This window comes from Gopherus flavomarginatus, chromosome 2 (assembly GCF_025201925.1).
Source record: "Gopherus flavomarginatus isolate rGopFla2 chromosome 2, rGopFla2.mat.asm, whole genome shotgun sequence".
Classification (NCBI taxonomy): domain Eukaryota; kingdom Metazoa; phylum Chordata; order Testudines; family Testudinidae; genus Gopherus; species Gopherus flavomarginatus.
Genome location: NC_066618.1, coordinates 80,791,646 through 80,807,234, shown reverse-complemented (window position 1 = coordinate 80,807,234; position 15,589 = coordinate 80,791,646). Strand labels below are relative to the sequence as shown.

The 15,589-nt window shown below is 40.0% G+C and overlaps 1 protein-coding gene across 1 annotated transcript in view; it reads right to left on the bottom strand.

Annotated features, from left to right (window-relative positions):
- COL6A6 (collagen type VI alpha 6 chain) overlaps window positions 1-15,589 on the bottom strand; it is a 107,950-nt gene that overhangs the window by 23,220 nt on the left and 69,141 nt on the right. Inside the window, 8 exon segments of the mRNA XM_050939714.1 lie at window positions 911-947; window positions 1,052-1,087; window positions 2,232-2,294; window positions 8,231-8,293; window positions 11,082-11,117; window positions 12,725-12,775; window positions 12,974-13,036; window positions 14,390-14,452. Of these exon segments, the coding sequence (XP_050795671.1) occupies window positions 911-947; window positions 1,052-1,087; window positions 2,232-2,294; window positions 8,231-8,293; window positions 11,082-11,117; window positions 12,725-12,775; window positions 12,974-13,036; window positions 14,390-14,452 (412 nt within the window).

The following is a 15,589-nucleotide window of genomic DNA, read 5'->3' as shown; positions in this document are numbered from 1 at the left end:
ATAATTTTACAGCATTCCCTGTGCATGCAAAACAGCCATTGGTTTCAGTGGAAGTTGTTAGGTGCACAGGGAGTTCAGCTTCTGTCCCTTAATTTGCATTGCATGTTCTTACTGTGGATGTCTATGGTCCCTGGTGTCTAACAGAGTTTAGAGAAATAGATATAACTCAGCAAATTATCCAAACTTCTGAATTTGTTTCGACAAATTCCATGGTTCGAGACACTGGACTGAAACATTCTAACGTTTTCTCAAATATTCTCTGCTTAGCCCAGCTCAGCTGAACTTTCACTGAAGATCAAGATTAGTCACATGAGTAAGGGTCCATAATCTGTATTTAAGATTGATTTACATAAAATAATGTAATTTACTTACTTATCTTCCCTTAAGGACACTCAGGGCATTTTCATTATTAATCTGGACACTAGCCCTTTCCAAGTGCCCCAAGCACCTAATTTCCATGAAGTCTATTTTATACACAACAAAGGGAACACAGATCCCTAGAACAGTGATTGCCATTTAAAATAGTCTTATATTTCAAAAGAGGGCTTTTGTTTGTTTCATAATTTGTGAACTTTCAAAGGAAATCAGAGAAGCATGTTAGAAATGATCATGCAGAGTTACTGACTGATTACTAGAATCAATAGATGTTCACCAATTCACTTAGTGCATGGTACAAACACAGCTAAAACAGCATGGTAAAAAGGATCTACTATGAGCTAAAAATACTCTTTCCGAAATGAAAGCTCTTTACTTGTCAAGCACTTACTCTCTCTTTTGCATGTAAATGGCCGTTAAGTCTGTGCATTGAAAAATAAGTGGTAACTAGAACTTGATTTTCTTTCCCTAAAATATCACTTCAAGTGCTGACCCTTTAGGCGATGCAATTTTATAAAGCAAGATATGTACTTACGGCTATGTCTGCGCACATAGTCAATGACTTCACATGGCTGCAGAACAGAAACAAAACAAGGAGAAAGAAAGGAATTCTTAGCTGATGAAGTAGTTTATTTCTAAATGTATACTGACTATAGAACACGCCAGAGATACATACGGGAAAAGGGTGCAGTCCCATTGTTCCTTTAGCGCCCTGGAAGAACAAGATTGTAGATTACTAGATAATTTAAAGCTTTCAACTGCCTGGATAATTATAATTATTAAACTGCAAGAATGGCTTATACAGTGAGACAATCGTATAGTACAATCGAGTTCTGCTATATTTTCTTTCTTTTCATTTAATATGTATTGTGCTGTGGTGGCAATTTAAGTTCCAGAATGGTGGGATCATGATACCCAAACAGAAACAGAAAGAGTTATTTTATTTTAATGGGCTTTGGGGAGAGAGAGAGAAGAATAAATAATTAATATATATGGGAATCCAAGTGCTCAGCACCTTTGAAAATCAGGTGCAATGCTGCTGCCCCTAAGCATCAGTCCAATATATCTTTGTGTGACATTACTGCCGCTTATGCCCAAGTAATGATTACAAACAAAAATTAGATTTGAGTGGAGTCCAGATTCAATTTCTGAGAGGAGTGAAATCTCAGCTCACTTTTATTGGGACCTTTTAATTCCAGCCTGATATTACAAAACTATCAGAAAACAACAGAAAGCTGCAAACTTAAGACATGGCTAGAAAAAATTCCAAAAACCAGAAATATGTTCCTAATTAAAAAAAAAATGCAACACATGTTTTCTTTAATTGCCAGTTTTCAGGAGAGGCCCAAGGTCCAAAGGTAAAAAGGTTGCACCTACATTTTAAGTACAATTAGGCATTTAAAGAGTTGTCTAGATTTGCATGCAAAATTAGGTTTGGGCATCTAAATAGTCATTTGCACATGCAAATACCCGATTTGTGCTCTTAATTGCAGTACTGTGAAAATTTAGACACACAAATTACATGCATAGACTTTGGGTCTCTTTTTCCAAAATCTGACCCTTAGAATTTTAGTTCAAATATTGTAACATAATTTGATATACAAACAAACACACAAACTTATTGTCCTATTGCTGGCAAAAATACAGAATTGGCATTTTCTAAGTGACATCACCAAGCAGCTTACAATATACCTACCTCTGGCATCCCAAAATGTGAGTGTATTAATGATTTAGACTCTTGAACACATACTGTAGCCTGAGACAGGAAAAAAAATCTCCTATACTTGCCTTAAAATTTAAAGGGAGTACCTTTTATGCAAATAAAATTACATACACTTTATGTGGTCAATTCATACCCTGTGTCCTGGAAATCCCTTGTCTCCTGGAAATCCCTTCAGACCAAAAGGACCTGCAGTACCCTGGAAACATTGGCATAAATTAGACAGACAGACAGACAGACAGACAGACAGACAATCTACAAATGGTATATACAGCAATTATGATACTATTGCATACTTCTCTACTCTAGGGCCCAGTTCTCCATTTCATTAATGCCAGTTTTATACCAGTTTAACTCCATTCAGTTTAATGGATATACTCCTGATTTATAGCTTGGTGAGAAGAGAATCAGGCCCTATATATTTTTACATAGAACTATTTTGAAAAGAAAAATAGGATGGCAGCATACCACTGCTTTTCTTTGGTTGGTTGAGCTGAATGCTAGCAATGCTTACAACAGTGACTCAAGAGATAGGGATTCTTCTCCCATCTCTACTATGGACTCTTTGTGTAATCTTGGGATAGAATCTTAACTTTCCTGTGACTTAGTTTCATCATGGTAAAACAGGAATAACAACACTTGCCTGCCTACACCTCACAAAGACACTGAGGCTAAATTCATTCATATTTGTAAAGTGCTTTGATATCCTTGGATAGGAAGTGCCAAATAAGTGTCCCACTCCCTCTATCCCTAACTATGCACCCCTAAACAATTTCAACCATCACTGACACAATCCCTGCACCAGGAGGGCAAGTGCAGTGGAAATAAAGCCAGCTTCAGAGTCTCAATGTGTGGATGAGACGATGGTGTAGAGAGGAGGGGTTCAGATTTATTAGGAACTGGGGAAACTTTTGAGATGGGGGAGCCTATATGGGAAGGATGGGCTCCACCTAAACCAAAGTGGATCCAGACTGCTGGCACTTAACATTAAAAAGGTTGCAGAACAGAGTGGAGCACATGGATCAGACAGAGACTTCTCTTGGAGGAGAGTCTATTGATAGAGATTCTCTAGGTTCTAGTCAGGAGGAGAGGCTGGAAGAGGATAAAGTATGGGTCAGATCACACGAGAAACATTCAAATAAAAATTAATCTGACATCAGAAAAGGGCAAACAAATAAACAGTGACAAGTTTTTAAAGTGCTTGTACACAAATGCTAGAAGTCTAAATAATAAGATGGGTGAACTAGAGTGCCTCATGTTAGAAGATATTGATATAAGAGGTATCACAGAAACCTGGTGGAATGAGGACAATCAATAAGACACAATCATTCCAGGGTACAAAATATATCAGAAGGACAGAACAGGTTTTGTGGGGGCGAGGGGGGGGAGGAGGAGGAGGAGGAGGAATGGCACTATATGTGAAAGAAAATGAAGTAAAAAATCTTAAATGAATCCACATGTTCCACAGAATCTCTATGGATAGTAATTCCATGCTCTAATAATAGATCCCTACTGTTATATTCTTATCAACCACCTGACCAGGACAGTGATAGTAATGATGAAATGCTAAGAGAGGAGATTAGAGAGGCTATCAAAATAAAGAACTCAATAATAGTGGGGGATTTCAATTATCCTCATATTGACTGGGTACATGTCACCTCAGGATGAAATGCAGAGACAAAATTTCTCGATACTTTAAATGACTGCTTCTTGGAGCAGCTGGTTCGGGAACCCACAAGAGGAGAGTCAATTCTCGATTTAGTTCTGAGTGGAGCGCAGGATCTGGTCCAAGAGGCAACTATAACAGGATTGTTTGGAAATAGTGACCATAATATAACAACATTTAACATCCCTGTGGTGGGAAGAACACCTTAACAGCCCAACACTGTGGCATTTAATTTCAGAAAGGGGAACTATGCAAAAATGAGGAGATTAGTTAAACAGAAATTAGAAAGGTACTGTGACTAGAGTGAAATCCATGCAAGATGCATGGATACTTTTCAAAGACACCATAATAGAGGACCAACTTAAATGTATACCCCAAATTAAAAAACACAGTAAAAGAACTAAATAAAAGCCACCGTGGCTTAACTGTGGCATAGTTAACAACTATGTAAAAGAAGCAGTGAGAGATAAAAAGGCATCTTCTAAGAAGTGGAAGTCAAATCCTAGTGAGGTAAATAGAAATGAGCATAAACACTGCCAAATTGAGTGTAAAAATATAATAATAAATTCCAAAAAGGAGTTTGAAGAACAGCTAGCTAAAAATTCAAGAGGTAAGAACAAAACGTTTTTTAATTACATCAGAAGCAGCAAGCCTGCTAAACAACCAATGGGGCCCCTGGATGATTGAGATACAAAAGAGGCACTTAAAAAAGATAAAGTCATTGCGGAGAAACTAAATGAATTCTTTGCTTCAGTCTTCATGGCTGAGGACGTTAGGGAGATTCCCAAACCTGAGCTGTCCTTTGTATGTGACAAATCTGAGCAATTGTCACAGACTGAAGTGTCACCAGAGGAGGTTTTGGCAGGAGCGGCGCAAGTGTTTTTGGCGCCCTAGGCGCAGGGCCGGCTCGCCGGTCCCACGGCTCCGGTGGACCTCCCTCAGGCATTCCTGCGGACGGTCCGCTGGTTCAGCAGCTCTGGTGGACCTGCCGCAGGCATGGCTGTGGATGCTCCACCAGAGCCGTGGGACCAGCAGGCCGTCCGCAGGCATGCCTGTGGGAGGTCCACTGGAGCAGTCTGCCGCCCTCCCAAATCCTGGTGCCCTAGGCGACTGCCTGGGTCACCTAAATGGAAGCACCGGCCCTGGGTTTTGGAATTTCTTGATAAATTTAACAGTAACAAGTCACCGGGACCAGATGGCACTCATCCAAGAGTTCTGAAAGAACTCAAATGTGAAACTGCGGAACTATTAACTATGATTTGTAACCAATCCTTTAAATCGGCTTCTGTACCCAATGGCTGGAAGATAGCTAATGTAACGCCGATATTTAAAAAGGGCTCCAGAGGTGATCCTGGCAATTACAGACCGGTAAGTCTAACGTCAATATCAGGCAAATTAGTTGAAACAACGATAAAGAATAAAATTGTTAGACACGTACAAGAACATAACTTGTTGGGCAAAAGTCAACATGGTTTCTGTAAAGGGAAATCATGTCTTACTAATCTATCAGAGTTCTTTAAAGGGGTCAACAAACATGTGGACAAGAGGGATCCAGTGGACAGTGTACTTAGATTTCTAGAAAGGTCCCTCACCAAAGAATCTTAAATAAATTAAGTTGTCATGGTATAAGAGGGAAGATCCTTTCATGGATTGAGAACTGGTTAAAAAGACAGGGAACAAAGGGTAGAAATAAATGGTAAAATTTTCAGAATGGAGAGGGGTAACTAGTGGTGTTCCCTAAGGACCAATCCTAGGATCAATCCTATTCAACTTATTCATAAATGATCTGGAGAAAGGGGTAAACAGTGAGGTGGCAAAGTTTGCAGATGATACTAAACTGCTCAAAAAAAGTTAAGACCAAAGCAAACTGTGAAGAACTTCAAAAAGATCTCACAAAACGAAGTGATTGGGCAACAAAACGGCAACTGAAATTTAAGTGGAGAAATGTTAAGTAATGCACGTTGGAAAAAATAACCCCAACTACACATGCAATATGATGGGGGCTAATTTAGTTACAACTAATCAAGAAAGAGATCATGGAGTCGTCATAGATAGTTCTGTGAAGACGTCCATGCAGTGTGCAGCAGCAATCAAAAAAGCAAACAGGATGTTAGGAATAATTAAAAAGGGGCTAGAGAATAAGACGGAGAATATCTTATTGCCCTTATATAAATCCATGGTACGCTTACATCTTGAATACTGTGTACAGATGTGGTCTCTTCATCTTAAAAAAGATATACTGGCATTAAAAAAGGTTCAGAAAAGGGTAACTAAAATGATTAGGGGTTTGGAACGGATCTCATCTGAGGAGAGATTAAAGAGGCTAGGACTTTTCAGCTTGGAAAAGAGGAGACTAAGGGGGGATATGACAGAGATATATAAAATCATGAGTGATGTGGCGAACGTGAATAAGGAAGAGTTATTTACTTGTTCCCATAATATAAGAACTAGGGGCCACCAAATGAAATTAATGGGCAGCAGGTTTAAAACAAATAAAAGGAAGTTCTTCTTCACACAGCATGCAATCAACCTATGGAACTCCTTGCCTGAGGAGGTTGTGAAGGCTAGGACTATAACAGGATTTAAAAGAGAACTAGATAAATTCTTGAAGGTTAAGTCCATTAATGGCTATTAGCCAGGATAGGTAAGGAATGGTGTCCCTAGCCTCTGTTTGTCAGATGTTGGAGATGGATGGCAGGAGAGAGATCATTTGATCATTGCCTCTTAGGTTCACTCCCTCTGGGGCGCCAGGCATTGGCCACTGTCAGTAGACAGGATACTGGGCTGTATGGACCTTTGGTCTAAGCCAGTAGGGCCATTCTTATGTTCTTAGCTATGTTGGTCCAAGGTTCTCCTCCCATGCTGACACACCATTTGAACACCATTTTAAAGGTCATATTGCACAGCTCCAGCAGCAGACAGTGACTTTAGCATGACCAAGCACCTGGCTCTTGAAAAGGGAACTGACTGTATTTCAGAAAAGCTTCTTCTGGCCCAGAAGTGAGTGTGCTACAAATTAAACTACCATAGCACAACACACACACATTTATAATCCAAATGGCATGCTGCCTCTCCTGGTTTATTAACGTCTGTTGGCAAAATTTCCATAAGGTTCTAAATTTTTTGGGAGTATAAGGTTTCACTGACTTTCAATGGGACTGAGGTTCCTAAATCACTTGGGTGCTTTTGAAAAGTTTACCCTTTGTTAGAAATTAATGGATAATAGGCACCATGTCACATGTAATATCTAACCAATAACATTTTACATGTATAAAAAAAACAAAAAAAAACCCTAAGTCAAGGACCCAATCTGGCTCCCATTGAAGTTAAAGGCAAAAGTCTCTGATTTCAGAGGGAGTAAGATCAGTCGGAAGTGAGGGGAAAAACAAGTCACAGTGTGATAACTACAAAAAACAAGAGTTGAAAAAGGTTAGCAATTTGCATGGCTAACTTATAGTACAAAACTACTACTATGACTTTGCCTGTCCTTTGTCAGAGGAGCTGAAAATACAGTTAAACAGGAAACAATTACCCCAAAAGAAGTGTTTTGTTTACCTTGGCCTATTAAATGAAGAAGATTTGGCAAATCTATCAGACTCTTCCCACAGAATTTGTATAAAATAATTTGACATCGTGTTTCCCTGATTTGGAGCCAGTTCTGTGCTACACCAGTCTTCCAGTGTAAATTATTCAGGTCACCATTGGTCATAAGAACAAAAGAACGGCCACACGGGGTCAGGCCAATGGCCCATCTAGCCCAGTATTGGGTCTTCTGGCAGTGGCCAATGCCAGGTTCCCCAGAGGGAATGAGCAGAACAGGTGATTATCAAGTGATTCATCCTGCCACCCATTCCCAGTTTCTGGCAAACAGAGGCTAGGGACAACATTCCTGCCCATCCTGACTAATAGCCATCGATGGACCTCTCCTCTATGAGCTTATCTAGTTCCAGGTCCGAAGACAGACAAGGTGGATGAGGTAATATCTTTTATTGGACCAAGTCTTCTTGGTGAGACACAAGCTTTCGAGCTACACAGAGCTCTTCTTCAGGTCTGGGAAAGGTACTCCCAGCATCACAGCAAAAGGTAAGGTGGTACGGATTGTTTAGCATAAGTAGTTAGCACAGATTGTAAGGGACCATTCAAGGTACTGGCCCATTACACTGGTCTGAAGAGACGACAACATGGCATCCAGCTATAGGCCACTGGGGGCCACCCCTTGCGCTAGATTGATCTTCCATAGCTGGCTACACCAGTTTTAGATGTGCTCGTGATACACAAAAGCAACTGCATCAGAGTGCATGATCTGGACTATTGTGCTTACAACCAATGTAATACACATAAATTCAGCATGTTAAAGGATATCTATTTAAACAGATTTCTATCACCTGGGCAGGTAAAATGACATGTGATTTCTACATTAACAACAAGTCAATCTCAAGACAAATCAATATTCATAAAAGAGTGCTTGCCATTTTTCCTCTGATTCCTTTTGGTCCAGGTTCTCCTGGGGGTCCTGGGTCTCCAATTCCACCCTAATTAATTGGATACAGCAAAATTAAAGTGTGAAAATGGTTATTCATTAAAACAAAAATGTGAATAACTCAAGAAATGGCTCCTGCTGTTTATTCTTCCATTCATACATCTCGCTTTTAAGAATGCAAAGACTGATACGAAATAGGTATATACAAAAATATGTATAAGTAGCACTGTGTGTGGTCTCACCCACCCCCAACAAAGGATTCTTTCAGAAAATACACATTTTGCTGAGTCAATGGGGAATATTTAAGTTCTTATTCTTTCCATGTGGAAGTGTGTCTATTTAGAATGCTAATACTCTACCACTGATGGTTTTTGTTAACATATAATGGTCCTAAACACTGACCATTAGATTTTTATATGTAAATTTTGGTAAATGTCAATTTCTCTGTACATACACAAACTGATTAAAAAAGTATCTCCATCAACAGCAGACATTTACAGATCAGCAAAGTAAGAAAAATGCTGCTTGAGAACTTATCAGGGACTTCTCAGTATTGGGATGCAGACCTCAGCATACAATCCCCATATCCTATCACAGCACCTGTGCAGCGAAACCTTATTGGTCTGGCTATGGTCACAGCCTCTGTGCCTGCAGAAAAGCAAGGGGCGATTCGCCCCTAACCTAATTGCTTGGGAAACATTGATTTTTAAAGATGGATCCAACCTAAGAGTCTGGATCTGAAACATGTCTGAATTTTGAGGAGACAAGTTCACAATCCAAACCCAGATAAGGATCCATATTTCACAGCTGGTCTCTATCTTTACTATGGGCTGAACCAACACTCTAGATTCTGTTTTGAATTTTTCAGCTCAGGCCCTTCTATAACTTAATTCGATGTTGGCTCAATGCTGTCTTTATTTTAGTTAAGTTTTAATTAAATGAAGCAACTGATCCATATTGCATATTATTACTGTATAAGGGTTAGAGGAGATGTAAAAACTTTTAAATCTTTTTTAACAGTATTTTTCATTGATACTTCCACTGAAAACGCTTTGTTTTGCACTACTAAAATTAAAAAGAAGATATCAAAATGCTCTTTGTGCCAGGTTTATTTTGGCATCTACCTGTGAGAAAGTTTATAAAGTACAGCACACCATGCTGACTATTTTACTGTGTTAATTCCCAGTTATGCAAGATTATTGGTATGGAACAAATATCTCCTTACTTTATTTAGACTCCCAGCATCAGACACTTAGCCCTCTCCTGCTACTTTGAGCAGTTCAAAAGAGAATCAACTAGCTGGAGAGCTATCCTAACAGGGCTGGTGGATGATAACCCTAGTGCAGGAGAATCCTCTGGTGGTATAAAGTGGAAGTAACTGGCAATATATCAACTACTTCCCTCAGGATAGGGTGTTTGTCAGGGGAGCACAAGATATAAGGTGGATTCTGGTCATGTTCTGGTGATCTCTGTCAGAGGAGATTATTCCTGTCAGTGCAGCAGAGGATAAAACAATCTGGCACCATTGAAGTCAACGGGAGAAGGATCGAGACCTTAGAGTAGCTCTTCGCCTGCTCCTAGTTTCCTTCAGACACAACTGATCAGAAAAGTAGAAAGGTGGCATAAAGTCATCTTTCCTCACCCTGATTCAACTCTAGAGCAATTAAAATATCAACAGAAACACATTCTGCAGTAGAAACAAAAGAATGGAAGAAACAACTTGTCTTTTTTGCTTAAAAGTGACTAGTTAGGCCTACAGTTTCCCCATGTATTCTTTCTGGTTTTATATATTCTCCCTCAAAGAAGCTATGTCAGCAGTACATGACTTTGGGTGTTTGGTTTTACAATTGCAAAGAAGTGCTAATAGTTAAGGATGAGCATGTCAGACTTGCTTTTAGAGCTGACATTTAAAAAAAACTGGAGCCTTTTAATATGTCAAAATGGGTAATTTCTCCCCAAAATGGGTAATTTTGATAATTTGATCAGCCATGTACTATTATATATTATTTTTTCAATCTGTAATTTGTGTGTAATTCAGGAGATGAGGCAATGAATTTAGTTGGTCTATACATAGATGTCAGCATATTTTCACCATCAGTTACGCAACACATTGATGTCATTCTTCATATGTAATGCACAGCACAAAAGTCTAGTCAATAGTGTATTTTTCATACACATAGCTTCAATAGACTATGTATATCAAACACAGATTCATATACAACACTACAAGACAAAATGCAAAAGTGCATCTAAGGCTGTGCAAGATATTATCTGGGGATTTTTTCTGACACTTTGTTTGGATAATTGTGCTTTGTAACTGCTGACACTATTTGCTACCTGCTCCATGTTACTGACAGGAAGAAGTGGGACACACACTCCTAAACCAGCAGGCACAATACACAGCTATTTCTATATTTAGAGAATCATGTTCCCAGAGGCTGCTTCAGCACATCTCTAAATGTAAGATTTGACTCCAACAACAATCTCAGAAATGAGACACAATAATTAAAAGCGATAAATTAAAAAAAAACTTTAAAATTTCCAAGAAATAAGGTGATCAAACAAGAATTTTTTTAACCCTTTAGTATCATAAAGAATTTCAGATGTTGAGAGATAAATCAGAACTTTCTTCCCATGAAACATCAAGAATGTTTCTTTTATTCTACCAAAAATCTACCATTGAAACTTATTTCCATCCTTAAAGTCTCCACTCTGTTATCTTGTTTTTATGCCAACATAACTGTTAAGTGCAGAATTCTGTTGGTGCAAAAGTGGTGTAATGGAGAGGATACTCCAGTCTATTGACCAGAAAGCTACAACGTTAATGTGAAGTACGATACCTTCCGTCCAATATCTCCAGTGAATCCTTCTTGTCCCTGTTATTTACAGTAAATAAGATAAAATTATCATTACATTGATATTTCTACTCAGTTTTTTCTCCTATATTTGACTTTTCAGAAGCAGACACATAACCCAATAATAAGCAGTGAAACTGGCAATATGCTGGAAAACAGTATTATTGTTGCTATTATTTTTTGATGTGCTGACATGCATTGTACAAAATGCAGAAGACGACACAGCCCCTGATGCAAGAAGCTTATAATGTAAGCTGAATGATACAACTGATGTATAAAGGGCCAGACCCAACTCCTGTTAGAGTCAATGAAAAGACTGCCGTAGATTTTAATGGGAGTTGGGTTGCACCCAAAATATATCTGCAGACCAGGAAGTTTAGAGCCCAATCCTGCAATGTGCTGGTTATCCTAAATTCCCAATGGGAGCACCTTTCTGGATTAAGTCCTTAGAACATATGAGGTATTTGGGGAGGGGGAATGGCAAGAAGCATAGTAGGGGTGTGACAGCATGTTACTAAAGTGGGGTAGGCTTGCCAAAAGAAGGGAATTTAAAGATGAGGTTTGCATTAGTAGGGTTAAAAGACATGGATGGAGAAGTTCAGGGAGTCTGGCAGTAGTTACCCACAGCAAAGACAAAAAGCTTTTGAAAAGTGTTCTGTTCTCCCTTATTTTACTCAGACATATATCATTTAAAATATAGATAAAGAAGCACTGTACTTTACTGGGCTATTCATGTGCTCCTAATTGCATTGATATATTAAAAGGAAGTGACTATGAAAAGATGAAATACTCCAGAATAGCTTTACTAGTTTTTCCTAAACACAGACAGGAACTGTACAGTGAACAGGCACTGGCTAGGCTGTCAGGCATCTGTGGCTATGACAGAAAGATTTGATATATCAAAATATTAGACCTCACAATTCAGAGTAGAGGGGAATCAATATTGGAAGCATTTTTTTTGAGTAAATTAGAACTATTCTTTGATTAGTTTTAGTGTGGCAGAATTTTCTCTCTCATTTCAAAAGAAGTTTTGTAAATAATGATAAATGTAAATGTGAACTTATTTAACTGTAAAATATATCTAAGCTATATAAAAATATATCTACAGAAGGATATATCATCTGATTCTATCCTTCTCCTGCACACTTCATGTGTTGCTAGTCTTTTTAGACCGGAAGCCCTTCAGGGCAAGAACAATATCTTCCTGAGTGTGGACAGCATTAAAATATTTTTACAATAACAACAATATTAAAATAATGCTCCAATAAATAATTAGAGTTATTACTATTATATTTTTATCTTTTACTCTAATTTTAAGAGTTTATAACTTATTTTCTAATGTTTATATGTTGCCATAGGCACACATGGCAATTGATAGACAAAGAAAAACAATCCCAATGACTTTACAACCTATGGCCCTAATCTTACAACTTGAGCCATACGGTGGATTTTTATGGATCCCCTGCAAAGTCAATGGGTGCAGAAATCTGCCTGTGTGGATCAGATTGCAGGATTTACAGTCAGAGATGATAATGAAACAACATTTTTCCCCTGCAGTTTTCACTCTCACTAAAATAATGTAAAAACAAGTTAAGAGTTTCCATTTATTTTTCCTTTTTCATGTTTACCTTTGCTCCTTTCTCTCCTGGTCCACCATATCCAGCAGCACCATCGTCTCCCTGTGAATAAACCATTATATTTAAATCATCTGCTTTTTCTCTGTGCTTTACTCCAGCTATTAATGTCTATATTAATTCTAAGCGTCTGTGTAGCAACTCAAATGTCAGGAGGACAGAAAGAAGCGACAGGATTGGTGATTTATAAATTAAGGACTAGATTCTGGCTACCACTGCACATGGAGAGAATAAAACACAAACCTGCATTCCCCGCTGACCTGGTGGCCCTCTCTGTCCTGTCTCTCCAGGATCACCATATTCTCCCTGTTAAATGCAATAAATATGATCTCAGACTTGTAAGTAATATCTTTTAAACCCACAGAGCCTGATTAATCTTTCTATCCAACTGATTTTAAGAATACTGTAGAAGCTACAATCCAAAAGTTTAATAAATATAAACAGTAAATCTCACGCCATTACTTATGATTAAGGCTGCATGTCTGTCATGTAGGTCACGGAAGTGAGATACCATGACTTTCTGTGACTTCTGCAGTAGATAGTGCGGCTGGCTCAGGGGCTACCCAAGCCGGGCAGCCCCTGGCCAGCAGCAGCAACAGCTTGGGTGTGTGGGAAGAGGCTCAGTGCTGGGGCAGGGGTTGGGGTGCGAGGCAACATTTACCTCGGCATGGGGGGGCTCCCCGGCTCTCACTGGCATGTCCCTGCAGCTTCCAGGCATAGGGACCAGGTGGCTCTGCGCACTGCCCGTGCCCCCAGGCACCATCCCAGCAGCTCCCATTGGCTGGGAACCGCATCCAATGGGAACTGTGGAGCCAGTGCTTGTGGCAGGAGCAGCTCACAGAGCCTGCCTGGACGCCCCTGCCCCTTGGAGCTGCAGGGACATGCCTGTCAGAGCCAGGTAGGGAGCCTGCAGCCTGGCCAATCCTTTCCCCCCAGTGCCAGTGGGGATCACAGGCTGTGCACTGCTGCCCGCATTCCCTCCTCCCCCACCCAACACCAGTGGAGGTCCCAGGCTGTGTGCTGCCGCTGCCAACCTCCCTCACAACACCAGTGGGGGTCCTGGGCTGTGCACCACCACTGCCAACCTCCCTCACAACACCAGTGGGGGCCCCAGGCTGTGCACCACCACTGCCAACCTCCCTCACAACACCAGTGGGGGTCTCGGGCTGTGCACCACCACTGCCCACCTCCCCCACAACATCAGTGGGGGTCCCGGGCTGTGTGCCGCAGCCACCACCAGCTGTGTTGCCCTCGGCACCAGTGGAGGAGTCGGGCCACCCCCCTCCCAGCACTCCCTTCCTCCCCACATCCTGCCCCCACAGAGTGCCCGCAGGATCCCTGGACCAAGTTTTAGTTAGGAGTATATAGTAAAAGTCATGGACAGGTCATGGGCTGTGAATTTTTGTTTACTGCCCGTGACCTGTCCATGACTTTCACTAAAAATACCTGTGACTGAAATGCAGCCTTACTTAGGATTATGCATGGCCCTTGAACTATGCACACAGCTGCCACTGAGGTCAAAGACCAGTAGTCATTCAAAAACACCCGTTTATTGACTTTTGCCTGAATGATTGTTTCAGGAGCAGGCTCAAAGGCAAGATCTTCAGGTGGGAACAAACAAACTTTTAAAACAGAAGTCATTAATGGAATGAAACCTACTTTATTTCCTCTCATCCCAGGACTGCCAGGACTCCCTTTTGGACCCGAAGCTCCCAGTTCACCCTGAAATTAAATGAATATATGATATCTAGTGAGAATTTGGAAAAAACAAACAAACAAACAAAAACACACTACCAAATCACTTTGCTTCTTTTTGCAACTGGTAACCACCATATAATGTTCAATGGCTCAGCTTCAACAAGTAACACCACATTAGCACTTCATGTAAAATGACAAGAATCTAGCCTCAGCTGTGCCACCTGTGCTTTCTCCGTAGCCATCTGGCAGGCAGCAAAAGCAGTCAGCATAAATAATGCCTAGAGTCATTGCTTCAAGTCTAGACCAAACATTTATTTTCCTACCAGCATGGCAGCAACATTGTACAAGATGAAGGCCATTTACGGTTTGACTGGTACAGAACATTTTTTCAGTATCCATCAAACATTGCTTTCTCAATTCCAGACAGAGACGTGTCTATAAAGTAATTATACTGTAGACTTAAAACCTATTCTTCCTTAATAAAAAAGAATCCAGATAAAGTTACTACTGGCTTCTCATCCACATAGTTTCTATAGTAGTCATATATAAACCAAAAAGGCCTAATTCTATCTTTAGTTAAATGGATACAATCTCCACTGCTTTGTAGCTGGTTTATATGGATAATATTGATTTCAATGGGAGTTTCCCACTCCCATCATAAACAGAAGCAGAATTTTGTCTCACTTTTTTATTTTGTCACAGTGGCCACATCTTTCGAACACAAATATACCCAAACAACATATATGGCTTGAAGGAAGTTTACAAGAGAGAACCAGGAGAAGATCTATTGTTTGCTTCAGGGAACTCCCTAATACAGTTTCTTCTATTGTTGAAGCTCAGTGTGTCTAGCTCTTTAAGTGCAATGGTTTTCCAGAGACTCTGGTCACAGGAAAGGTGGCAACTTGTCAGAAATAGAGAAAATCCTGAAAGAAATTAGGAATGTAGCCTCTCTGCATGGTAAGTTGACTGTAAATACTTCGGAAACATGCAAAATACAGCTGCTCAGTTAAGATGCAAAGTGCCTGTCATAAACAGATAGTTAAGGGTTAATGTCTGTTTTACCTGTAAAGGGTTAACAAGCTCAGTGAACCTGGCTGACCCTGACCAGAGGACCAATAGGGGGACAAGATACTTTCAAATCTTGGTGGAGGGAAGTCTTTG